This window comes from Gossypium raimondii, chromosome 7 (assembly GCF_025698545.1).
Source record: "Gossypium raimondii isolate GPD5lz chromosome 7, ASM2569854v1, whole genome shotgun sequence".
Taxonomy (NCBI): domain Eukaryota; kingdom Viridiplantae; phylum Streptophyta; class Magnoliopsida; order Malvales; family Malvaceae; genus Gossypium; species Gossypium raimondii.
This window is the reverse complement of record NC_068571.1, coordinates 2541011-2568703: the sequence shown is the minus strand read 5'-3', so window position 1 is coordinate 2568703 and position 27693 is coordinate 2541011. Positions and strand designations below refer to the sequence as shown.

General features: G+C 34.6%; 3 protein-coding genes across 4 annotated transcripts; 1 reads left to right on the top strand and 2 right to left on the bottom strand.

Moving 5' to 3' along the window:
- Nucleotides 1–7450: 7450 nt before the first annotated feature.
- Nucleotides 7451–8782, top strand: LOC105768135 (homeobox-leucine zipper protein HAT7). 2 transcript variants are annotated; one of them, XM_012587892.2, is made up of 3 exons: nt 7470–7708; nt 7802–8151; nt 8256–8782. In XM_012587892.2, exons 1-3 carry the CDS (start codon nt 7600–7602, stop codon nt 8550–8552), a joined length of 756 nt encoding a protein of 251 aa, XP_012443346.1. In that variant the 5' UTR covers nt 7470–7599; the 3' UTR covers nt 8553–8782. The 2 variants fall into 2 exon arrangements, with proteins under 2 accessions (XP_052489200.1, XP_012443346.1); XM_052633240.1 differs by having other exon boundaries at nt 7451–8151.
- A 7438-nt stretch (nt 8783–16220) lies between these two features.
- LOC105768156 (uncharacterized) lies at nt 16221–19635 on the bottom strand. Its single transcript, XM_012587924.2, has 10 exons — nt 19438–19635; nt 19071–19327; nt 18292–18458; nt 17972–18070; nt 17783–17851; nt 17573–17713; nt 17396–17485; nt 16992–17159; nt 16811–16889; nt 16221–16720 (listed from the first exon to the last, which is right to left on the bottom strand). The coding sequence occupies exons 1-10, from the start codon at nt 19500–19502 to the stop codon at nt 16593–16595; spliced, it is 1263 nt and encodes a 420-aa protein (XP_012443378.1). The 5' UTR covers nt 19503–19635; the 3' UTR covers nt 16221–16592.
- A 5455-nt stretch (nt 19636–25090) lies between these two features.
- On the bottom strand, nt 25091–27390 carry LOC105768162 (pentatricopeptide repeat-containing protein At5g39980, chloroplastic). The gene has a single exon (XM_012587937.2). The coding sequence runs from the start codon at nt 27286–27288 to the stop codon at nt 25210–25212; it is 2079 nt and encodes a 692-aa protein (XP_012443391.2). The 5' UTR covers nt 27289–27390; the 3' UTR covers nt 25091–25209.
- Between the last annotated feature and the right edge of the window lie 303 nt (nt 27391–27693).

Here is a 27693-nt window from a genome sequence, read left to right as displayed (position 1 = left end):
ACCCAAAATCTCAAAATCGTCTAACACAAACAAAATCATTACTTTGATTAATTCAAGTCAAGAACAAGCAATAGTTATGGATGAACAGAGTATTGTTAAACATTGGAACTTCCTTTTCATTAGCCAATAAAGGAGCGAAAACATCACAATTATTGTTGCCTTGGCAATAGAATATTGCATAGAAGAAAAACATAAGATTACTTTTTAAGGTCTTCGTCAACTTCAACATTATTTTGCCTCTATGTATGAATATATTTAGGTAAATTGCTTCATTTGAATTAAATATCTTTTATCCATGTTTACAGTGTTTTATAATTGTGAAACATTAAAATTGCATGCAAGTATTGCGCTTAAAAGTGTTCATGAGCAAGGTGACTCTGCTTGCTATGGCTATGGGTTGCTAGATGCATAAGAAAGACTCTAAGATTTTGATCTATTAAAAGGAAACTACTACAGTTATCTTTCAACGTAAACTTGAGATAACTTTTATTTTAATTACGGAATGCATAAATTTAATAGAAAAAAAAAGATAAGAAAGATGAAATTATACTGTTAATTTGTTATTGCTAAGAGAAAATGTTTGGAGAGAAGTCAAATTTTCAATAACGGAAGGAATTTCACCTAAAACATATAATTAAATTAATCAAAATTTACAAATAAATAATCCAAAATTGCAAACAACAGCACAAACTTAAAAAGGAGAGGAAATTAGTTTTTCCATAAAGTTGGGTTAATATTTTGATTGTAAGGAAATGATATAAGACAAATCATGTGTTTAAGCCATAAAGTTGGGATAACACATCCATTGGCAAGATAACAATCTATGGTTGTTTAAGTCAAAAGTATTATATTAAGAAATTAAAAAATTATATACTAATTAAAATATATAACAATTGAAAGTAGAAAATCAATGAATTTAAGAGAAGTTATGTTTGTAATATTTATTGGAATTTTGTTACTAAATTTCTTTATTTAACTATTAAATGAACATTAGATTTTATATAGCATAGTTTAACTGTATAAAATTTCACAAAAGGCTTATCCTCTATTAATTACTTAGAAGTAAAACAAATTGACACAAAATTAAAAGAAAAAAAGGAGGGCTTAAAGTAACAAATGCAAGATGGCTAGTATAAATTAAATTTACTGTAAAAAAGAATGTATGAATGTAATTTACACTACAGTCCCTGAAACCTGTAATTTTACATGGCTGATGAGAACAAAAAAAAAAAGACAGCCGTGAAAATAACCTACCAATTGTTTTGCACATTGAGCAGCCGGCGATAAGCTAGCCGAAGTAAGAGAGTCGTGGTTCGTCGGATTACTGCAGATCGGTCAGAAAATACGTAATGGAAGCAAAGAGTGTGAACTGGAGATTATTGGATATATCTATTCTAATGTATAATACGAAAGTTCATTTTGACACTTACAGTCATAGTTGGTCCATCCGATCCGTTGATTCATCAAATCATATACAAAGATTTTGTCTTCTAGAACAAGATCTGCAAAAGAAAAGGAGGAATATTTATGGCTTACTACATCATGCAGGCAAAAATCATCCAGCTAAGTGACATATAAAGCATTAAAATTTCAAGCACAAAGCTAAGCTTAGACCTACAAGTAACAAATTGTCTCCATCGTAACTTTCTGAAAATTAAACACGTTATAGAAAGCCCAGAATTCATGAAGTCTCCAAACATGTATAACGGAAAAAATTTACCGATTGGTTGCGGCAGAAGAGTTCAACGGCGGTGCAGCAGATGGTCGGGGAAAGATTTGGGGATTTTGATTTGGGGAATAAATTTAGGGATTTGGGGAAAATGTTTAGGGAAAAAATAAGAGATTTTGGGGATATGAATTGGGATAAAACTGAGCAGAGCAAAACGACGCTGTTTCGTTTAAAATAAAATGATACTTTGCGGCATTTTTCTCATAAATTCTGCTAATGCTTGATCTTTTGCGGCGTTTGCTTTACCTATTGTGGCGTTTTTCCATTATCACCACTAATGTATAATATTTGCGGCGTTTTCCGACCAAACGCCATTAAAAATGCCGCTAAAACCTTAAATTCCTGTAGTGAATTAAAGGGATTTTGAGGAGGAACAGGTTCAAGAAAAAATGGGAAGAACAGTGGTGTTGATAAGAAGTGTAGATGAAATGAAATTCTAATTCTAATTCTAATCAAATATTAGAGTGCTTAAAATACATCAAATTTTATCTTAATCTTGACGGACAACTATTTAATGATAAGATATTCATAACAAAATGCAAAATATATATATAAAAAATAAAACCTAATGTTTTGTTTTCAATTGTGTTAAATAATTTGGAGGGTAAGTTTGTTTAAATATTTCAAATATGGAATTTAAATGAGAAATTACTGGAATTCCATTATTACTTGACATATTTTAATATAAATAATATTTGTTATACTTTCAATTCTATAAAATATAATAAAATATTAAAAATAAATATTTAGAAAAAAAAGAGATATACGTACAAACTATTTTTAAAAATGACAACTACCTGAATAAAATAAGAAAGTATTCGGTATTTTGCTAGTTTAGTCGTCATATTCTAATATGAACAAATTGTTAATCATAACAAAAGATAAATATACTTTTTTTTTTATATCTACCTATCCACCTCCCATACAATTTTCAAATATTCTCACTCGCTCATTTTCAAAAATTCATCAATTAATGAAGTATGGTACATTATAGGCCTTAATGAAGTCGATTCATGTAATCATTCTTAAGAAAATGTAAACGTGACTTCCTCCATTCTTTCGATCATTTTTTAAGATAATATATCTTAAACTTGATATATCAGGGGGCTACAATTGTTGATCAGTCTGTATGCATATCAGGGTGGGGTTCGTACATAAACAATGCATATCCTTGGGATGGTTCAAAATGGAGGACTCGAAACGATACCAGCTGAACAGTATGAATTAAGTTCTTTAATGATGACATCAAGTTCGTTGCTCTGTTCATAAACTATCAACAGGGTCGGGATCATCGTCTTAGTTTTTTCGGGTTGGAACGATGAGCAGCCTTAATGGCAGCGACTTTCACGGGGAGAACTGCTGTAGCAGCTGCCAAGGCTGTAGTCAATAGCAGCTACTTCGCCAAAGGGGCACTTGAGCCGTGCTGCTTAAGCCACTGCTGATTTTGGTAGCCATACGAATACATAGATGATGAAGAGTAATGTTCCCTTTGCATAAAAATAATAATTTGTTTTATACCAGTCTAGCATGCATAATATAGGGGATGTTTTGAGTGTTTGCCCATTTAATTTGATGCACAATTTCATGCAATAACTTTAATATGTCTGAATATGACATGTCAAACATTTTGTCTAGAATTTGGATGTTCCTATGTTTGAATTTGAAGGTTACCCCAATTTTTTATGTGGGGAATGAATTTAATATTAGTGTCTCATTTGGTTACTAGTATAATAATATGAAGAAAAAGTTTATTTATTATTTATGTATTGCAATGGTTAGACATAAAAAAACTTGAAATTAGAAAGATAAGTAAAAACTTAAGTAAAAAATAAGACCTCTTCAAAATAAACGAAAATTTTTTCTTCTCTTTGCTAAAAATAAGTCATATGAATGATCAAATATTACCGATTGAATTAATTTATTGCTAACTCATATGCTGACACATGTGTAAAAAAATAATACTCCAACCAAACGTAGCATAAGATTTTACAGTTTAGTGATGAAATTGACTCTTTTTGAGTTTGTTGCTACTCCCATTCCACACCATCACCAAACTATGAAATGTGTAAATTATTTTTATAAATGATTATTCAACTTGTATTTAGTAATAATGGATTAAGAAAAGAATGGAGTTTTAAGAGACAAAAATAGATTGAAAATTCTAATCATAATTATTCAATTTCAATTCAATGCAAACTTCAAATCCTTATAGGTCTAGAAGTCTAAACTCATTTACTCAAGAGATGTTAGGTCCCTTCAAGAATATTCTAACATATAAGTCCTCATTTTTTTAGATACTTAAGTATATGATCCACAGTTTTCTAGTGTCTAGGGCCAAGATTCATCAATTATCTACTCATCATCTCAACTGCAAAATAGATATATGGATAAAGCATTGCATACATCAGGTTTCCACTTGAAAATGCATATAAAACCTTTCTTAGATGCTCTCTTTTTTCTACTGTTGTAGGATAATCTTTCAAAGAAAGATGAAATTTGACATAGAAGGTTGTGCACCTTTCTTTGCTTAAGAGATTACAAATTGTTTCAAAATTTATCTATTTATGAAGCTTGGGATAACACTACCATTCAACTAAAAACAAAAGGTTATATCAGTATAGGTTTGAAAACTCTATATTGATGGCCAAAAGAGTTATGCCAATAGTGAAGTAACCATTGGTGCATATGACATTGATATACACATTTACCAGCACAAAATGAGATTGTTGAAATAGGTCTAAAAGCCTATGTTGACAGTTTGAGTGTTGATAAAGTAGTAATTATCGGTATAAGTATGGTCTACAAAAGTTGATTTGCTAATACCTATACCGACTGTCATGTGCGTCGATATAAGTATATTGACAGTTCGTTCCATTGATATAGGTTACAAATGTCAACATACAATTGAACATATAGTGACGTTTAGTGATTGTAAGTAAAAGGGTTATACAAGTGAAACTCCAATTATATCCCTAAAGTTATAGCAACATTTTCGGTGTCGAAAAATTCATTTTTGGAATAGTTTTGGGGTGATAAAAATCTCATGTTTACTTCTTTTATTCACTAATTAGAAATTTGGGTAAAAGTAAAAAAGTTTAAATCACTTAATATGTGTGGTCCACATTTAATCTATTCACATAATTTCAATCCAATGGCTCAAATTGATTCTAATAATGCAATATCTCACTATTTAATATTCCAATATATTTTTCATGAGAAATTATCAAAATGCCCTTTTTCGGAAAAAAATTGCATTTTATCCCCTTATCACTTATTACTTTTCTCTAATTTCATTCTCAGCACTTAGTACTTCAATTTTTCATAGTCCAAACTTATCATCCTCAGTTATTAATGGTTCATGCAAAGTTTCGCATTTATGATATTTTTCAATAAATTGGAAAAAATAACAATTTAGTCATGTACTTTTTACTTTCATTTAATTTAGCCCAATTGGAAACTCCTTAACCCTAGGACATACTCCTCATCATTCCCATACCAAATAATCATTATTATCTCATTTTTCTCTGTTTCGTCAAACTTTACTTTAGTCTCTACACTTTTCCAAAATTTTCAATTTAGTCATTTTTTCCATTATTTCAAGTTCTCGCTCATACTCACTACCAATTTTGAATTAACCCAATAAGAATATTCACTAAATATATCTTTTAAAATTTTCTCAAATTTTCACTATGTACTCTCTTGGAATAGTATTATTCACCATACCAAAATTTTGGAGCATTACAATATATCTTCGGCACTATATGAATGCCACAAAACATGGCTGGCCAGAGTTGTTGGATGTGACCCAATTTTCTTATAACTTGCAGTAAAGTGAAGCAACAATTTAGAGTCTGTTTGAGATAGTGGTCGAGCAGCAGCCACTTACACCTAAAATTGTTGCTATCAATTACATAGGACCCAATCCAAAAACTTACCAATTTGATTAGGCTTGTCAAGAATGAAATGACTTAGCCAAGACTTGTCTACATAAGGCAAGCAAGTGCACCAAGAAATGGACTAATTAGAAACACGGGGATGTTCAGTCTCAGGTTAGTGACTTAGCCTTGCCAAATTGCACTTGATTTTGCGCAAACCTAACTTGCACAAGGGGCTTGTGCGATGATATGAGGGTCCTTTCAAAGTTCTAAAGTGAGTAGGCAAGGTTTCCTACAAACTTGAGTTGCCAATAAAACTCAAGGTTCCCCCTATGTTCCATGTTAGTATGCTTAAGCCTTTTTATGAAGATCCAGATCGAGGCAAATCACAACGAGTGTCAGTAGGAGTAAAGTTCTATTATGATCGAGATGTTGAGTGCATCATGGCAAATTGAACTATTCAATGGAAAAATTATAAACCAAGGCATGAGTATTTTGTCCGATGGAAGGGACTTCCTGACAGTGAGGCTAGTTGGGAACCAATCAAGGCTTGTGATAATTCTAAGATAAGATAGACAATTTCATTTTGAGAACACAATGAAGGCCTCATTAGAACAAGTAAAGGAGAATGTCATAGGCCATGCACAAAATCCCATGACTAAAGCGTGCACGAATGACCCCAGTTGCTCTTATAAATGATTTGAGGTCACTTGGCTTACCAGGATTAGCCTAATACTTGAAGTCTAAAGAACTTGTAAACACTCTAGTAACTTGTATTTACCAAGGTAACTTTATAATCCTAAGGGCAAGATCATTGACAGTTTAAATTCCTTAAGACTCTATCTTGTAGATAACTTGGAATGTAAATTGTTGATGTAATTTGATTTGTATTGTTGGATGTAGGGGAGCTCAACTATAAATAGAGACCTTCCATACCTCGTTTTGTAGTCAATCATTCAATCTTGTATTCATTATCTAGTTAGTAATCAATTTGAGAGCATTTACTCTAAAAGCTCTTTTTTGCCTTCTTGAGCATTTTTTTCTCTTTTTGCTTGCTTCGCTTAGTGCTTTTTAGCATCAATGTGATAGAGAATTCTCTTTGAGATTCTCAAATGCGAGGGTTTAAGTAAACTTAGGTCAATTTGAAGTGAACTCGCTATTTAATGTCGCACGGTTTGCTAAGCTAAAGTCCAGGCCCATGACATTTTCATGAAACCACACGAACTCATCTCAAACATTATAAAATCCATTTTATCCAAAAACCTAAATTCATGAAAAATTATTAGGCTTCGGATTAAAAATTTGTCAACTGTCGACTTCCTTAAACCCTATATTTGGTTTAAGAAACACTTATGGTTTTGAAAAAAATGTATGGCTCTCAATTTAATTACAAAATTGAACTCTTATTTAATGAAATAAGCAAGAAGAGCATACTAAATTCGCACACCAAAAAAATTAATATCAATTTTTCCACAAATAGTTGCAAACAAAACAAATTCAACATTAATAAAAAAATTAAATTTAATATTTTATCTATTATAAAAATCCAATAGTTAAATTTTAATTTTTCCAAAAACATAGCACTAAACTTGAATATTTAACATATTTGAATATATAAAAATAATAAAGAATTTGAATTTCAAATTCATTTTACAATCCATAGGATTCATTATTATCTCATTTTTAAAGTTTTAAAATAAGTTATACAAATCCAAAATAAAATATTACTATATTATATATTTATATATATATTGCCATGGCATTCCAATCCAAAACTTGTGATGTTTTAACTCTACCTGTCTCTCAATTTTTTCACCCTAAAAATCGCTGTCTTTCAGTCAGTCTGAACCCCATCACCGCCCTTCCCATGTCTTCTTCTTATAACCTGTCCACCATGAGAGTGTCAGTCCAATATAATCCTTACCCCACCCTCTGTCTCTCCCTCTACCTCTTGTTAACCCTCTCAGAACCCAAGTGCATGAATAAGCTTTTGACATGGCTTTCCCTCCTCATGCTTTCATGTTTCAAACCCTCCATGAAGATCAAAATCATTTCCCTTCCCCTTATTCCCTCCTTCCATGCCCTCCTCAACTCTTCCATGGTGGTATGTTTCTCCATCCATCTTTTTCGTTTATATTAATCCATGTGTGTACGTTCATGATGAACAAATTAAACCAATGTGTCTTCTCTTTCTCAGGTGTTGGAAAGTCTCATCAGGAAGTGCATGGCCATGGAGATGATGATGAATTCTCTGATGATGATGGATCACATGGTGGGGAGAAGAAGAAGAGGCTGAACATGGACCAAGTGAAGGCTTTGGAGAAGAGTTTTGAGCTGGGAAACAAGCTTGAACCTGGAAGAAAATTGCAGTTGGCTAAGGACTTAGGGTTAAAACCAAGGCAAATAGCGATCTGGTTTCAAAACAGGAGGGCTAGATGGAAAAACAAGCAATTGGAAAAAGATTATGACGCCTTGAAGAAACTATATCAAACAGCCAAAGCTGACAATGATGCCCTTCAAGCTCAAAACAAGAAACTTACTGGACAGGTAAAATTAAAAGTTAACACAGTAATCCATATTTAGGGTTTTGAAGATGAGGAAATTTGGGTATAAATTCATATAGAATTCAAGGGTAAATTGCTTTGATGCAGCTATTGTCTTTGAAAACCAAAGATTCAAATGAAACCAGGATCAAGAACGAAAACGAGGGTTCATGGTGCAGCAATGGAAGCGAAAACAATTATGATATGAACTTAGCCATAAGGCCTGCAGCAACAATGACTCAACTTCTTCATGGTTCATCGAAACCAAGCCTCCATTGCCTAAAACTTGACCAAGTGGTTCAACAAGATCAGAGCTTGGCTTGCCATATGTTTAACCAAGATGGTTATGAACAGCAAGGTTTCTGGCCTTGGGCTGACCAATCAATCAAATTTCCATTGAATTAAGAACCAGTGCCACATTGTTCTTAATTATGTACTTCAGCTTTGGTTTAATTGCCAGTTTTTGTGTCGATTTTCACATTCTTGTTTTGGTTATATATATATATATATATATATATTGGTTTTATAGAATTGACCATATATTTGTCTCACCATCCATCATGTAGGGGTTGTTTGTCTCTGAATAATACATTTTCTTCCCATGCTTTCAATGAATTTTGATATATATTTACTAAGTTGTATCTTTACTATGTTATTCGGATTTTTTTATAATATTAATGTTTATATTTGAATTCGATGCATATTGGTACGAACCAAATTCTATAAATATATGAATTTTTTAATAAAAGATAAATATTTATATACCACATTTACTTTCAAATCTGAATATTATAGAATCATAATATAATATAAGGAAAAGAATAAAATGTATTAAGATACATGTGCTTCCAGCTCTGGCAAGTAACATGGGCCATGAAATAAATATTAGATTCTCTCCAAATTATTGTTGTTGCTTGGGTATCATACCTGATTGCAGTACAATCAACATTCAAGAAATTGCATGGAATATGCCATAGGAAATGAAGAGGATTAATATTCGAATTTTACTTCTCTTATCATCACAATTAACAGTTACTATATAAATATAATATATATGATAATACCCAAAACCATACAAATAAAAAATTGGAGGTATTTTATTACCACTCAATTTAAGAAAATAGTAAATCAATTCATGTACGTTAGTAAATTGGTCATTTTTACTAAAAATTCTATCTATTTGTACTGTTAAAAACGGGTGTAGTTGATGGAATGACAAAACAATGATACCTGGTGTGTCATGTATACCTCATGCTGACGTAAATAATTGGTTTTTAACAATACAAATAGACAAGAATAAAGCCAGAAATTATTTTTGAGGGGAGACAACATAATTAAATTTTGTATTTTTTGAGAGAATACAATTACATCATTTTATCATTTTGAGTGTCAAAAGTATAATTTAACCATTTATTTATTTATAATTTTAAAATTAATATGAAAATTGTTTTTATTTGATGGGGGTTTATCTCTGCCAATCCCCCTAAAAATAGACGAAATTGATGTAACATATGAGATACTCTTAACATAAAAACTTGGACGGTATTTGAACCATTTATGATGGATACGTCCATAAAATTGGCATGTCACCAAAATCCCAATTGTGGTGGATTAATGGAAAAGGGGGAGGAAGATTGGGAGCACACATTTCAAGGGGCAAAGCTAGTAGATCCAGTATTTTACAAGTATTCTGATAATTGAAGCATAATGTTGTTGTTTCTATTGCGTATTGAAGCAGATAGTATATTTTCAAGTGAGAGAGGAAAGCATGAAAGTGGGGAAACCCCATGTGCAAGAAATCATGTGACCTACTTTCTCTTTCTTCTACTTTCTCGGAATTTAATATAATTCCATTGCATTAAAGTTATGGATAAGTGGGTTTAGAGAATCATCGTTAACTACCGTAATCTACAAAAGTGCATGGTGAAAACAGATTGTTGGTACCCGTCACAAAACTCCAATACCAATTTAGAGATGCCACCAATTCTTTCCATCTCTAACCTAATGTTTTTAAAATTAGTTAACTCATCCACTTATTAGTCTGAATTCAAAATTTTAAAACTAATAAAAATATACTAAAATTCGGTTCAATTGATTTTTTTAACTGGTTTGTATCGGTTCTCAATCTAATCAGTTCAAAATCATTTTTTGAATCGATACCCCGAACGGTTTCCGATCCAACCGATCTGATTGGCCGATTCGATCATTGGTTAAATGCTCAAGTTGGGCTCACTTTTTTTATAGATTTTTTACGTAAGGTTCAGAATTTTCAAAATGATTACATAAAAGCTAAACCCTTCAAAATGGCCAAATAAGGATCAAACATTTTCGAAAGTGCTCGAATAATAACTTTTCAAATGCTATATATTAGGTTTCAAATTATGCTTTAATTTTTCATTTCATTTTCTTTCAAGTAATATTTGACTCAATTGTAATGTGTTCTATTCTAAATACATCAGTACTCACCTAATTTCTATTACAAACTAAGATTCAAGTGAGTGGAAAGCTCTTATTTAAGCACTTTTGTAAAAGTTTGGCCCTTAAATGATCGTTTTGAAAGGTTTGGTCCTTATGTGAGTAACATTGTTTTAAGTGAAAACTTCTAACATTAATTGAACTAACCGATCAAACATAGATCTAATCGATCTAACCATATCAATTTAATGTCAATATGATAAGTGCATAATTTCCAATTTATTTGTTATATTTTCCTTTGAATTGTGTTATTTAATTCCTTAATTATTTTATTTTGACTTATATTTTATTTTTCATGGATTAGGTGAAAGCAATTGGAGAAAAGTAAGCTTAAAGATTAATTTTGATAAGTTTTGTGAATTAGACATTCAACTTACACTGCTTCCATATTTATTACGGAAAGATATGAATATTATGAGATAACTTAATTTAGGAATGGTTTTCTATATTATAGGAAGTAGAGGGCGAATAGGAGTAGTACCACAAACCAAATTAAGATGACCACACCACCACCGCCACCATCAAATCGGAAGTTAAGGGCGCAAGTTGTGCTCGTGGAAAGACACTTGCCTCTTACCCTTCGCCTGCTATTCGTCGAGGTTGAGGGGGGTTTCGTGCGACTGCTACTACTGCAACAAAGGTTGATGGTCCGACAAGTGCATCTCCTACCCCAACGACAATTGCGGCGCTACCTGGTTTTAATGTTGCAAAGTGGCAAGCCTTGGTAACAGCATTTGGTAATCCTCAAACTCAAATAAATCCCTTGAATGGTGAGTTTGATAATACTTATTGGATAATTGACATTGGTGCTTCTAATCACGTAACAGGAAATATTTCTTTTTTGATTGACATTCATGACGTGAAAGCTTCCCCTGTCGGTTTACCAGATGGACTAAGTATTATAGCAATTAAGAAAATGACTGTGAAACTAACAGACAAAAATTCTCTTAATAATGTTCTTTATGTTCCAAAATTACATTGCAATTTGATTTCGATTTCGCAGCTTGATGATGATATGAATTGTCTTGTCCAATTTTCATCTAACATGTGTGCTATACGGAACCGACATTCGAGGAACTGGATTAGAATGGGTGACACACGAAATGGACTTTATTACTTTCGGTATATATCAAGTGTTAAAGTGGCTTCGATTGTGGGTTCATCTTAGGTGGAGCTATGGCATAAGCGTTTAGGACATCCTTCCAAAAAGGTAATTAAATCACTTCCTTTTGTTAGCAAGTGCAGGGAACATTTAAATAAAGCATGTCCTTTAAGTAATAATAAAGCATACAGATTTTTTAATTAATACATTGTGATTTATGGGGACCTTATAATCCTTCGACTTCCTATGGAGCAAGATTTTTTTTTTACATTAGTTGATGATTTTTCATGTGTTGTATGGGTATATTTATTGGTTACAGAGGTTTTTCAATTTTTTATGTCCTTTATTACCATGATTAAGCGCCAATTTTCCAAGAAAATAAATATAGTATGGAGTGATAATGCTACTGAGTTTAATTGCATGAAGGATTATTTTTTAGCTTATGGCATATTATTCCAAACCTTTTGTGTTGGCACTCCTCAAGAAAATGGACGAGTGGAAAGAAAACGTCAACATATTTTAAATGTTACTCTCACTTTGAGTTTTCACGGGAACTTGTTGATTATGTTTTGGGGGGAGTGTGTTTTAGTTGCAGTACATCTGATTAATAAAAATCCCTCTAGTGTACTTCATAATAAGACTCTCTATGACATTGTGTTTGGCTCTCCACCCTCGTATAATGGCTTGCGTATTTTTGGTTGTTTGTGTTTTGCTCATACTCAACGAGCAAAAAGTGACAATTTTGCGAGTTGAAGTTATCCTTTTGGGAAAAAATGTTGGATGTTATATGATTTGGAGAGAAAGGTTTTTTCACATCTAGGGATGTTCGATTTTATGAAGATATTTTTTCATACTTGGATATTGACACTGCTAATGTCAAACCTAGACATAACTTGGATACGAATTTTTTTTGGATGATTGTTGCTTTATGGATTAAGGTGGGGCGCCATAGGGAATGGTATAGGTTTGTGGCGAGCCTCGGCCCTCTTCTCTTATCTCAATAGAGTATGTGCCGATAGAAGTGGCTGCCCAGCCAAGTAATGGTTCGCAAGGCTCAACTTCTGGTTCAAATGATTCTCTTGATTCCTTTATGGGTCGAGGTATGAGAACAATTATCCCCTCATCCAAATTGAAGGATTTTTTTACACATATAGTGATTAAGAAAAGTTCATCTCCCGTATCATTGGCTTCCTCTCCTTCCTCAGGTACGTCTTTTCCTATAGCACATTAAGTTAACTGTGACAAATTTACCGTGAAACATAAAAATTTTCTTGCAGCAATAACTGCAGGGTTAGAGCCACAGCCTTTTAAGGAGGCTGTGAAAGATGTAGGGTGGCATAGTGCTATGAAAAATAGATTCGGGCTTTAGCGGCTAATGGCACATGGACTATAGAGTCTCTTCCTCCTGGAAAGAAAGCTCTAGGTAGCAAATGGGTGTACAAGATAAAATACAAATCTGATGGTACCATTAAGAGATTGAAGGCTCATTTAGTTGTCTTCGGCAATCATCAGATTGAAGGAATCGATTATAATGAGACTTTTTCTCCAGTGCAAAAAATGGTGATTGTTTGAACCTTTTTACCCATTGCTGCATCAAAGAATTGGGAGCTTCATCAAATGGATGTTCACAATGCCTTTCTCAATGGTGATCTTGATGATGAGGTATATATGAAACTTCCACCTAGGTTTAACACTTCAAATTCGGGTACGATGTGTAGGCTTCGAAAATCTTTGTACGATTTGAAACAGACACCTCGTTGGTTTGTTAAGCTCGTTATGGATCTAAAGGGGTATGGCTTCCTACAAATTTACTTTGATTATTACCTTTTTACATATACTAAGGGTGCTATGCAAATTAATGTGCTTATGTATGTCGATAATTTGATAATTTCTGGTAATGATTTTGCTGTATTGAAGCTTTTTAAGGTCTATCTTAGTAATTGTTTTAATATGAAGGATCCCAGAGTACTGAAATATTTTTTGGGTATTGAGGTTGCTCGTAGTGCTCAAGGTGTGTTCTTGTGTTAATGTAAGTATACACTTTATATTATTTCTAAGGTAGGATTATTGGGAGTCAAACCAACTGGCTCTCTGATTGAACAAAACCACAAACTTGTGTCACGAGCCGTAGTTCAAAGCCCATAACCATCACACAAAATTCATTCCATGGAGGTCTATTGATTAGATGGTAATCATTTAACCCACGAGAACTAACCCAATTCAAAGAACTGATGGAGAAACCGGTCTATTTGAAGTTTGGGTGGCCCAATAAAACAAATATGGAAAGTTAGGCTACCTTGGTAAATAAGAAAATTAGTCTTAGAAGATTGAGGGGAATCATATCTAAGAAGATTAGATTTAATTTGATTATGCAATCTTGTAAATCCATTAATTGTAGGGATAGGCTTCATCTTGTCCGTCGATGTAAATTTAGCTAGACCATTGGATTTGGGAGAGCTCAACTATAAATAGAGAGTCTCCTTCTCAGTTGTAAATCATCCATCATTTCTGTATTCTTTGAGAGTGAATATTAAATTGAGAGAATTTACTCAAACTCCTCTCGTTCATTGTTTTTCTGTGGCTATTTTATTATTTTGAGTATTATTTTGGCTTGAGTTAATTCTACTATATAAATTGATACCTTGGAGGAATTCTACTAGAATCCTCACTTGGTGGGAGTTAAGCTGACTTAGGTTTATTTGAAACGATAGACCCACCTAAGGCCGCACGAATTATGAAACTAAAGTTCTAGCCCATGGCACTTGCACATGCTACAAGAGAATTGATTGCAGATCCTGAATCCTATCGGCGATTGATGAGTCACCTTATCTATTTGGCTATTACACGTCCAGATTTAGCATACTACGTGCATGTTTTATCTCAATTTATGCAACATCCTAAGCAAGAGCATTAGGATGCGGCAATTTGAGTAGTTTGTTATCTGAAAAGGTGGCCCAGGCTAGGGTATCTAGGGTATCTTCCTCCATGCAGATAGTGAGTTGTTTTTACAAGACAGGTATTGTTGGATCTAGATCCCTAAGTATAGTATTTTCATCTAAGTATATTTGTAATTTTTCAAACAAATTTGTTAATAAAATTATTCATTAACTACATTAATATTTTGTATATTGTCCTCACATGATTTTTGCACGCAAAGCAAAATGGAAGCAAAAGTTGCTCATTGGTTGTCTAATGTTTATCTAATATTAAGCGATATTATGTGGTCGGGTCGTAATACAAAAAGACAGTTTGCATTAGTTGATGAACCTAAATATGTCTTTAATCTAATCGAAAATGAGCAAACCGATTGAAAGACTAATATGTCGTTTATCAAGTCCAATTGGGGAGATGCATTGTCTTGGGCATCGGAGTGGATGACTCCCATAAGATAGAGAGATAGATGTGACCGTCTAGACTAACGGTACATCGGACTGGACCCAAGTATAAAAGATCTTAAATCCGTTTATGGATTTATTCACTTGTGACATTCATAGTGTGGCATACCTAAATCCTGAGTGGATGGCAGATTATGTATGTGTGACTCGTACATTTTGATGTAAGTAAAAGTCTGAGTTCGAATAGATAAGGAATCGAAAGTTAGTGTATTGGGTTTACGACTTCTGTAGTACAAAGCGTCATTTACAACAGTGGAATTCATGGCCCAAGACATGGATAAATGATATTCTCCCATTGGCATTACATGGTTGATGAAAAGTAAACTTGGTCATGGGTCTTTCGTCTTTGTGATGAATGACTTAATTATTATTCAATAGTAATTTACTTTTTATGAAAGAAGATGTAATGGTTACCATAAGATAAAATATGATCATATTGGGAGAACAATTATTGTCCCAAAGAGATCAGTGATATCCGATGAGGGTAACACACTTACGACAAGGTCATTGGACAAGTACTGAGTAGTTGCTTTCGTAATGGTATGTCATTAGGGAGAGCTCAGTCACGATACTATAGTAGAATGACTTCGTGACTAAATGAGTTTATAATAATTGGCGAAAAGTCAGAACTTAATTATAAATCATTTTATCCCTAATTACATATGTCCAATCGGTCCCTCCGTTAGCTCATTGAAAACCAGAAATGAATTGCAAATTTAAATAGAAATGAACAAAATGAATAGGAAAAGAGAAATGGAAAACATCCAAAAATGATTTCATTTTCATTTCGAAATGAACGTAAGTTTTCAAAAATGGAAATAAAAACAATCCATTAACAATTCTATATGGATTACTTAAAAATAATCAAAAGAATGAATTTATGTTTTGATCTATTTTAAAGCCCGAAAATAAAAATAAATCATTCGGTCACAGTGAATATATTGAGTTATGAAATATTGAACATATTTTCTCGGGATTTTACTAGGGGTAAAATCATCAAAAATTTTATCAAGGGTAAAATCGTCAAAATTTTACTAAGGGTAAAATAGTGATGAGAAAATTGTTTAATGTAGAATATTAAACTTTATTTTAGAAAATAGAAAAATCAAATCAAGTTGGATCACATTATAGAATACTGGGTCAAAAGGCCCAAGAAATACTCATAATTTGACTCTATGAGAGAGACCCAAAACCCCTCATATAACATGAAGGGGGCGACAACCCTGATAGGGATACTAGGGTGTACCATCCACCCCTCTCCTACTCTAAATAGGAAGTTTTTCTATTTGAAATAAACCGCTACAACTCAACAAGGGTTGATGAATATTTCAACTCAAAAAAGAATTTATCAAACATATCATATGCCAATGAAGAACTTGTTGACATTTATAATTCATCTAAGGCCGTCAAATGGATGGAAACAATCCTGGAAAATGGACAAGTTACACCATCAACATCATCTTGTTCATTCATTCAATTTTCGACAATGAATTCTTTTATCTCTATTCCAGTATGTCGAGCCCCACCTTGTAGCCTTAGCAAGACTTCGTCCCCAGCTTTCAGGGAGGTCACAGGAATCACAGTCTTTTGCGTTCTATTACCTGTGAATCATAGATCGGAAAAGCTTAAACTGGTATGATAAGCACTATCCGTAACATCCAACAGAAACTAAATGGACTTTCGAAGCAAACCTTCATGCGGACAAACCAACGCAACTGTTTCGGCAGTCTGCAGAAGAATGCTGTATACGGTTTGATCATTTGCATCTATCTGCAGCAAAAGAGTAGCATCTCGGGTACTGAATATCGAGTTCGATATAAACATTCTAATCGTTGGAAACCCAAAAGTTGAAAGAGTATGAGATAAACAAACCTTTGCTTCAACAAGGATAAGTGGTCGGGTCTCAATCTTAACACGGCCGACAATTGCTGTTCGCATTTTGCCTGTTTGATCGACCACCATCACCTCTTTGCCCGCTTTTAACTCGGAAAGATAGCTTGTTTTACCTCCAGGGGTAGCTACATAGGCATGGACAGGCCCCTGCATATTTCCAAGAGATCTTGTTCAAAGAATTTGCATTATAGAAGTAACACTTCATGATAAGCAAGGCATGAAAATGCCTCTGGATATATCCGAACTCAGAAGAAAAGATGAAAACTAAGTGAATTGCTCTGATAAATGATTGGTTGCTTTCTGCCATGACATTTTTGGAATTTATAGCGTAAGCTAAAGAGATCTGTTTTACAGTTGTAACCAAGCGTGAAGGCAAAACTTACAGCATTGACTCGGAAAGGTCTACTTGCAATGTAACTCGACTCCAAACATTCCGAGTGAACAAGAAAAAGTCCTCTAGCAAATGACCCAACCTGTCGAATGGTAGTTCTTACACTTAATAAGAGCAGAAACATCTGAATCCCAAGATAGTTTATGGATAAGAAAGATTTCGTGCGTACCAAAAGTCCCTCACCGGGCCTCATGAGACTACAAAGGTCCACACAAACCCGATCACCCATTCCGACTGCATGAACCTGAGTTATAGTAGCTTTTGTCAAGCTCAATCTGTTGTGAACTTCATTCCTTCTATTGAAGTACTCCTGATAATTTAAAGCATGTTAAGGAACAACCATCAATAAACTCAAATATGCAGAACGAGAGCTGATTACCTTCAAATCAAGAACAGCTTTGACATCCTCAACTTTTAAAACAACCCCACCAAGTCCATGCTCCAAGGCCTACAACGAAAAGATAGTTACGGAATGGAAAATGCAATTGAAAATCCAACTTGACTATATAAAAGGAACACAAATACTGCAAAGATATACTTGTATTTTTCTAAGATAACTCGTGAATACCTCGAGAAATAGTTGTGCTTCAGCAGGTGATTTCGAGACAGCAAACACAGTCGTTTTACTGCCTTGGAACTCTGCCACAATATTTTCAGCAGGAATCACCTAGAAAAAATAAACAAGATTATGACATTTTGCAAGTGCGATATATAGATGAGATAAAAATTTAGTTACGTTTCCGAAGAACGAAATAGAACTAAACTTTAGCCAAGCATAAAGAGCAATACATATCATAATGGATACAAATTCAAACACGTAGTTCAAATAAATTACTTCAAGACAAGTTTAGAATGATGCATACTCATATCGAACACTGACACTCATACCTGCCAATCTAGTAAATCAATAACAACATTCCCTACATGATGAGCCTCAGGGTGGAGCTTCTTTAACTCTGAGGGAGTTGAAACCTGAAAAATCGTAGCAACTCTTTCGCCGGCATTATCGAAAATCTCTCCTTCTTTAATGAAAAGAGGATCAATCAATGCAATTTCTGTAAATTCAACAACAAAACTCCCAGAAAATCAATCAATAAAAGTCTTTAACTAAAACCCCACACCATTTACTTCATTATAACTATATGAAATCCATGTCGCTTCAATTGTATGAATATAGGGATATCAACTCCAAGCTGCACCAAAATGGGTAAAAGTACTATGGAAACCTGAACTAAAGAGTCAGATTGCATTTTGCTCTTTCCACTTAAAAAATAGGCAAATTAGTCCCTGTACATTATATCAATGAGCAAATTAGTCATTTCTTTTAAAATTTTCATCTTTTATACCGTTAAAGACCGACAAAGCTGACATAATAATCGGACAATGACACATGGACAATGACATGTGGTATGCTATGAGGCTAATTTTTAACAATAAAAATGAATAAAATTTTTAATAGGGATCCGACTTCTAGCAAGGGGCTTTTTACCACCAAAATGCGTTGAGAACTTACAAAATTTGACCATTTCTATCCGTAGTCCAAGTAACATAGTATGAAACAAACCATATCTTTAAGTCTTTAACCTAAAAAAAAATCAATCAAATTCAATTTTAATGCAAAAATTACAAAAAGGGAACAAAGATGATTAAGTTTGGAATTACTTTACTTGACCATTCATTGGCAAGCCCTTGATTCTGTGAAGAAAAGATGAAGGTATCCCATCCTCTTTCCACTGCAGCAGTCATTACTTGACTGTTTTCAGTCCAAATCCATACCTTCTTGGATGATAATTCATACATTGACGTAGAGAGTGGCGAATCAGAAGCAGCAATGGAACACATTCGAAGACTAGAATTAATACTCAAATGGGTTGTCTTGGTTTTGCTATATCTGTTCAAAGACTGGACCTTTCCATGATTTGATCTGCAAAGCTTCCAACTTTTATCTCATTGGCTCAATTAAGATAAAGAAATGACACTCAGAAGGGTTTGTAAGAGAGAATATAAAGACAATTGAAGTGAAGATTAGAGAACCTGAAGCAGGGGAGGTGAGTTGGGGTTCTGACAAGAGAGACAGAAGCAGAGGACAGCGAAGCCATCGTCCTTTTAACTCGATGGTCATGTTTCGACTTTGGAGTGATGAAGTGAATTTTGATTTTGGGGTCGAATTTGAACTTGATTGCAGGGATTGGTCCAGATTGATTCCGAATGGAGTGGGCTTTCACAGTTTCACTTAGATGAGCAAAATTTTTGGTTTTTTTTTTTTTTCATAAACGTAAATTTAGCATTCAACTTTTAATTATTTTATCATTTTAGTCTTCTTCTTTTTTTTTTTGTCATTTTGACCCTCAACTTTTACATTTTTAAATCTTAAAAATTGGCCAAAATGACCTTACAAAAAGAATAAGGGCCAAAATAAATAAATGTTAGAGGTTAAAATTTTTTTTTAGTACTTAAACTATACATGATATTAAAAAAACAACTTAGATTTAATCGCTATTAGGGAGTTTAACTTGATAACTATTTCTAAATTGAAGATTGAATTTCTTTTTCTCTAAGCTAGACCTTAAACTTGACAATTGTTTCCACATTGAGACTTGAACTAGGCAACTATTCCCACATTGGGGCTTAAATTTTTTTTATCTAAGTTAGTCCCTGAACTTGACAATTGTTCCCAATTTAAGGCTCAAACTTTAAGGTTTTTAAGGACATGTCAACGACTAACTTGGGTAAAAAAACAGTTAAAAACCCAAATGTGGAAACAATTACCAAGTTCGAGGCTTAACTTAGACAAAAAAGTTCAATCCCCAATCAGTAACAATTATCAAGTTCATGGTTTAACTTGGACAAAAAAAATTCAGGCCCTGATGTGAGAATAGTTGTCAAGTTCAAGCTTCAAAAAGTTATTTAACTCTTTTTTGTCGCAAATAATACCTAAACTATACTTTGTTACTCTAAGTAGTAGCTAAACTATACCCGTTACCCAGATTATCCTGCTAGTGAAAAAAATCTCTTAGCCAATTATTTTGTGAGGTACGATACTTTTAAATTAAAATTAAATAAAAAATTTAAAACTGTAAAAATAAAATTTAATCAAAATAAAACTTTTCAATTTCGTTATACACTCTTTTTTGGATAAATGATTTTGTATTATCCAAAGAAAGCAGTAATCTGCTACATCAAAAAGTAAAAGAATCAGTCAAGATATCTCCAACTCCTACACAGCCTAATATTAAGCATCATCCCTAATAATATTTTTGCCTATCAATCTCATCTGTACAGTACTCTTTATACTATTTACAATATCCTGGTCACTAACCTGCTGACTTGTGAACTGCCTCCTATTTCTTTCTGCCCAAATAAGATGGAGAAAAGCATTCCATGCAAGTTTCAAAATAAGAGTAAGAAGGGACTTTCCTTTTAACCTTGTCAATGCACATCGGAGCCAATGATCCCAATTACCTCCACATCTATGAATGCAACCAAGTTTCAATACCTTCTGCCACACACTCAAAAAATAGATGGTTCCTAGACTCAAGCTCATAGCCACGAAAAATACAACTTCCTTAATATGAAGCCCCATAGAAATAAGCCTCTACTTAGTAGGCAATCTGTCAAGAATTGCCATCCAAGTGATTATGGAGTGCTTAGGTATATCCCAAGCATGCCACACCAGCTTATCCCATTTCACTTTCTCTCTTCTCCTCCTTATTTGCTCCCAGATTTTGGAAATTGATTCAACTCCAAAGACACTCATAGAGATATCCCTAAGCTTCAAAATTTTCCTACACAGCCAGCTCCCATTAGTCGAAAATGAAGACTGCCAGAATGATGCCCCCTTGAAAACATAATCATGCAACCATGTATTCCTTAAAGACACACCTCTAGCAAGAATCTCTCGAATAAGTTTCACCATACAAGCCTAATTCGCAGGACGATCCTTGCCCTTCCAAAAGAGTCTTAAACACATTTGCTTGATCCTATGAATGACGGATTTAGGTAAGAAGAAATGCCTACACCAGTATTTTTGCACATTAAAAATCAGTGATTGAATAAGTTGCAAACGCCCTGCATAAGAAAGTTTCTTGACAACCCAACAATTAACCCTCTCCGACATTTTGTCTATTAAAGGAGCACAATCCTTAACTGTCAGCCTCCTGGTCACTAAAGGAACACCAAGGTACCTAACAGGCAGCCTTCCCATTTTAATCTCAGTGATTCTAAGAATATCCTCCATTTCCTCTCCAAGAATCCCAGAAGCAAAAATTTCAGTCTTTGCAGGGTTAAGCTTTAAACCAGAAAAATCATAAAACTTTTGAAGCACACACCAAATGCCCACAACAGATTCCGAAGTACCCTTCGAAAAGATTAAAAGATCATCAGCAAAACAAAGATGTGTGAGATGAATCCTATGGCATTTAGGGTGAAATTGGAAAATCCCCTTTTGAACTGCAAAATCCAGCAAGCTTGAAAGATCATTCATCGAAATAACAAAGATAGGGAGACAGCGGGTCTCCCTGTCTTATACCCCTAGCTCCCTTAAAATAACCAATCAATCCTCCATTTATAGAAATTGAAAACCTTGGTGTGGTAAGACACACTCTAATCCACCTAATTACCAACTCAGGAACCTCCAATGCTTCTAGTACAACAAGAATAAAATCCAACTTAATAGAATCAAAGGCCTTCTGTAAATGAATTTTGAGGGCACATCGAGGAGATAAAGATTTCCTTCCATAGCCTTTTTCAAGTTCTTGGGCCATAAGAATATTATCCGTTATGCTTCTACATTTAACAAAAGCACTTTGACATCTTGAGATCACATCAGGTAAGTGCTTTGTAAGTCTTTTAACCAAAATCCTAGTGATACACTTACAAAAAAAGCAGAGCAGCATGAGAGTGGCCGAAACTCCCTCATATGACCAGGATTTTTAACCTTGGGAACCAATACAATTGTGGTTGTATTAAAAGCAGGCAGCAACTTAGAGTAATTAAAAAAAACGACACTGCTCTAATCACATCAGCGCCTACGATATGCCATGCAACTTTGAAAAAATGGGCAGTGCACCCATCCGGACCAGGAGCCTTATCACCATTTTGCTCAAAAATAGCTACCTTAATCTCTTGTATAGGAATAGGCTTTGCCAGATCAATTTGAGCATCAGTAGAAAAAGTTTTAGGCAGTAGTTCTTTTAGAAGATCAAGCGAACAATCAAAAACATTCTTGTCAGGAGAGCCAATAAGCTTTTTATAAAAATCAACGGCCTCTTTAGAAATCTGCTCAAAAGTATCAAGTCTGTTCCCGTTATCATCAATATACAGCTTGATAGTATGCCTACTATGCCTAACTACCACCATACTATGAAAAAACCCTGTATTTTGATCACCCTCCTGGATCCACCTTATCCTTGATTTTTTCCAATAAAAACTTTCCTCAGCATCAAGTAGACTTTTATACTCCTTGAATAAACACTTCTCCATTTCCAGCAATTTATCATTCACACTACCAGACAGGGTTGCTAGTTGTATCTCCTTCAACTCCTTTCTTTTTTTCTGATCCTTTCCAGTAATATCTCCGTAACACTTCAAGTTAAATTTCCTAAGCTCCTTTTTCAGCCTCTTGAGCTCGAGAAACAAAGATACCATAGGATCTCCCTAAACATGCTGCTGCCATGAATTCTCAACAATGCTTAGGAAATCAGGATGCTTACCAAAAGTTGAAGAATCAAAGAGGCTTAGGAGGTGAGTGACTAAGCTTGTCCAGTTCAATAATGGAACAACAGTGGTCAGATACACCAGGCGCAAGAAATTCAACAAAATAATTTGGTAGGCCCTGCAACCAAGTAGAATTAACAAGCACTCTGTCAAGTTTCCTTGCCAAGAAGCTCAGCTGCTGATTGTTAGTCCAAGTGAAAAGTGGCCCACTAGACATATGATCATCTAACTCAAGCTCTTCCAAGCAACTTCTAACTCTTTAATGTCAGTACTCCAAATATAAACTCCAGAAAAATCCGAGCTCTCCTGAGGATTGGCAATCACGTTGAAATGCCCAGCTACTAACCAAGGAGAATCACCAACATTGTGCTTAGTCTCCAACTGAGTCCATAACCTCCTCCTTTCACAACCATCAGTACTTCCATAAACCTCAGAAACATACCAGAATTGATTAGAGCTTTTAATCATGCATGTGATAGTCTGATCTGTGTTAACAACCTCTGTAACCTCCAAAAAAGTCCATCCATAAAAACCATAATCTTCCATTCTCAGCATCATTGTAGTTGTTAATGCCCCTCCAACCCTGAAACCACTTCTCCAAATAGCAGTCACATTATTTTCCTTCACTCTAGTTTCAATCAAACAAACTACATCAACTCTCAACTCCTTCATTCTATTCATAACACTAATATGTTTGAGGGAATTGTTAAAACCCCTTACATTCCAAAAAAGAAACTTCATGAAGATGAAGTGGAAGCCACACCTCCATTTGTGGTAATCCCCACCATAAACTTCTGTTTGCCCCTTTCAATTTGAGATCTCTCCTTATTTTTCATACCCATCATAAGTTGTGCAACCCCCTTACCTGCTGCCCCTGGGTCTCCTTGGAGAATCTGGCATGGTTTCCTTTTCCAAGGGATTAACTAAATCTTCTCCCAGTTGACCTTGATCAATCTGTTCCAATTCACATTCATCATTCAAAATCTCAAACCTATTTTCAGAACCAGAAATAACAGCTTTCCCTTTACCCTTCGAAGATTTCCTCTTAACCATACTTGAAGCACTCCCCTGTAACTCATTCACACCCATTACAACTTCCAATTCTTTATCAATTTGTTCATTCAAAGGTTCTTGAATCTTACCAGAAGAATTGTCCTCCATAAATCTCTTTGGAACCCACTCTTTCTTAGAAATCAATTTCTTTTTTGGGCAAAACTTGTCAAGAGCCCAAAAACATTACACTGCAAACATCTATGAGCCATCCATGGCATCTCCACAGTAATAAAAGCAACAGATCCATCCTGCAATTCAACCTCAACAAATCGAGGCACAACCAAATTCGCATTCATCTCAAAACACACTTTAGCAAAGGCTAATCTCTACTGATTAGCCGTAATGCTATCCATATACAATGGATTTCCCAACGCACTAGCGATGTAGCTAAGACTTTTAGAAGTAAACAATTCAAGCGGAATATTGCTTAAATGAACCCAAACAGGCATCTGATTCATACTAAAATCCAAACTCTTAAAGATTTGGTTCCCATTTCCGAATAACCACTGGCTTATTTTGAATATGCCAAGGACCATTTTCCAGCACCCAATCCCTAGCCTCAATATTTGCAAATTGAACGACCCGCCATTTTAACCTCTACGTCACTCTTTTTTCCCCAAAGCATGGATACTAACCTTTCTAAATTGCTGAAATTTGGAGGCTTCCCCAAAAATTGAGACACCAGTGAATGTTGCCAGACCCAAACTCTACTGATGTGTTATAAACATTAAAAAAAAAAAAACCAACTTGAATTAACATCAATGGAGAGGAATCAAACCCGGGATTTAAAGGACAAAACCACAAACATTTTTATGTTTGGCATATTCATCAAATTTAGCCAAGAAACAATAACTAACTTTTTTTTTTTTTTTTGACTTCAGTATACTTTCATATATTTAAATTCACAAGGGAGATTACAGAGCTAGAATTAAAGTATTGCATTACAAAGTAATGAGAATACAATCAGTGCTCTAAGAGCAATATAATTTACAAAAGCAACAATTTGAGAGATTTGCTGGAAAACAGAAAAAGAGTTGATTAAGAAAGGATTCCTCTTTCATTCATTCTGTTCATGATTTCTGATGCATCATTTAATCTGTTTCCTCTTTCATAAATACTGGCAACAACAAGATGCAGCTCTTTTTTATTGACGTTTGGATCTGAATCAAGCTTTTCAAACACTGTTTCAATCATCTTAAAGTCTTTTCTGGCACCATACAGACTAAGCATTTGAAAATGAACTTCATCAGGATAAACACAACCTTCTTCCTGCATCTCTTTATATACAGCATCTGCTTTATCGAACTCTCGTAGCTTTCCGTACGCGTTTAGCCCCAATGCAATCACATTAGAGTCGGGGAAATACCCGGCACTCCTCATCTTCTCAAACACCTCGATGACGTTTGCATGCTTCTTGTTCCTTGAGTAAAGATCAATCATCAATCCAAACACAGATATATCCTTTACTTCACCAGCTTCACATGCCTGTCTGAAAACCCATGTAGCTTCTTCAATTCGACCAGCACGAGCAAGGATGGTGATTGCTATATCCCTAGGGAGATTGTCTGGTTGCTTAAGCTCGTGAAGCAAGCGTTTTGCGTGAGCAACCAATCCAGCTCGTTCGTAAGCCACGATCATTGTTTGATAAAGCACTTGATCGATCTCAACCCCGGAGCTCCTCAACTTCTGAAACAACATTGCAGCCCTATCTAACTTCCCTGCCTTACCCCATATCGATATTATAGTCGAATATGTAATGGCATTTGGCTCAATCCCTCTATTTTGCATCTCTTGCACGAGATTATTCGCCTTTTCATGCTCCAACGACTTCCCATAAATCTTAATCATCGTGTTATAGGTAACAACATTCTGTTCGATATCCTTTCTCTGCATCAACCTGAAAAGATGAATCGCTTCCCCGAAAAGCTCAGCCTCACCGTAAACTTTCAAAAGGGTATTATAACTAACAACATTAGGCTCAATCCCCATCTTCCTCATACTCCAAAACAGCCTATCTGCCTCCCTAGCCATATCAAGCTGACCATAAACATCAATCATGATATTACAAGTAGTAAGATCTAAGGGACATTTCACTTCATTCATCTCAGCAAACACTGATAATGCCTCAACAAACTTAGAATTCTCTACGAACATATTCAACATAGTTGAATAGCTAACAGTATCTGGCATTACCCCGATTTCCCTCATTTCTTTCACTAGCAACCTTGCTTCTCTAAACAATTTAGCCTTCCCAAAGACATTAATCATGGAATTATAACAAACAAGATCAGGCACAATCCCTGATCTCTTCAACTTATTAAAAATCGAAATGGCTTTGGAATAATCACGTAACTTCCTTGATAATTCAATCAAATTACTAAACAAAACAAGATCACCAGAAACCCCATCGTTTTCCATCTTTTGAAGCCAAGATAAAGCCAAATCAAACATACCCTCTTTCCCAAAATAGGTTATCAATGTGGAATAAGTAAACCTGTCGGGTGTTAACCCTTTCTCACGCATTTCTTCAAACAGGCCATGCGCAACAGCCCATTCTTTAGCTTTCACAACGTTTCGAATGACAACGTTGTAGGCGAAGAGCGAAGGTGAGTAACGGGCCTCTTCGTTGATCCAATCGAGTAAAGCTAATGATCTTTGCCAGTCTTTTTCGCGGGAAAGGAGTGAAACCATGAAACGGATGGAGAGTTGACGGGTTTTGTATGGGGATAGAAGGATAAAAAGATCATTTTCGTTTTGGGTCTTGGAGATTGAAGCCAAAAGCTCGTCCATGTCAACGCTGTGGTCCAAAAATGTCTGGTTCTGAGGCGCTTTGGGTCGGTGAAACCGGGTCGTTCCGGGTCTTCTCCATACGTCTTTGGCTGGTGAAGAAGAAGAGAGTGCCTGGAGGATGAAATGGTTTCGGGTTTTCACCGTTAAGGGTACGGTTATGTGAATTTGAGGTTTGAGGAGGGATAGAAATGGAATAGAAAAGAAAGAAGATGCAGCAATGGCTTCCGATTGCATGGAAGAGAAAGATGAAGTCGTCATTTCACATGCAGCGGTAGAGTCGATGTTATGGGCCACAGTTTTATCATGGTTTTGAATAGAAATATTCATCCGTCAAACCGGGTCTGAATTATCGGACCGAATCGATTCATTTATCGGGTTCAAATAAGAGTATTAAACCACGTTTAGAAATGGGTTCTGTATTGCTTGTCAATGATTCATTGCTTTTTCATCTTCTTTGATGTTTGAATTAAGAATGGGACAACTTCCATTTGGTTTTTACAGCATTTGTTTCATAAAAGTTTCAATTTTATAATATATTAAAATAATTTGTATTATATGAAAACTAAAGTTGTGAATATTTATTTTTATTTTATTAAATATTAAATAAAAATTCAGAAAAGATAATTTTAGGAGACTTAAAACAGGCTTAAGTGTACGTATAGATAAATGTGGGTAAATTTTGAGAGATATATTTTAGGTCCCATTAACAAGTCTAAATCATATTTATAAAAT

Excerpts from the sequence above, each read along its gene's own strand:
- LOC105768135 (XM_052633240.1), top strand. The coding sequence starts at position 7,600 with ATGGCTTTCCCTCCTCATGCTTTCATGTTTCAAACCCTCCATGAAGAT. Across the intron at positions 8,152-8,255 it reads ACAAGAAACTTACTGGACAG|CTATTGTCTTTGAAAACCAA; the intron begins GTAAAATTAAAA and ends GCTTTGATGCAG.
- LOC105768156 (XM_012587924.2), bottom strand. The coding sequence starts at position 19,502 with ATGGCTTCGCTGTCCTCTGCTTCTGTCTCTCTTGTCAGAACCCCAACT. Across the intron at positions 17,714-17,782 it reads AAGCTGTTCTTGATTTGAAG|GAGTACTTCAATAGAAGGAA; the intron begins GTAATCAGCTCT and ends TTAAATTATCAG. Across the intron at positions 16,890-16,991 it reads TTATCCTTGTTGAAGCAAAG|ATAGATGCAAATGATCAAAC; the intron begins GTTTGTTTATCT and ends CTTTTGCTGCAG.
- LOC105768162 (XM_012587937.2), bottom strand. The coding sequence starts at position 27,288 with ATGAATATTTCTATTCAAAACCATGATAAAACTGTGGCCCATAACATC.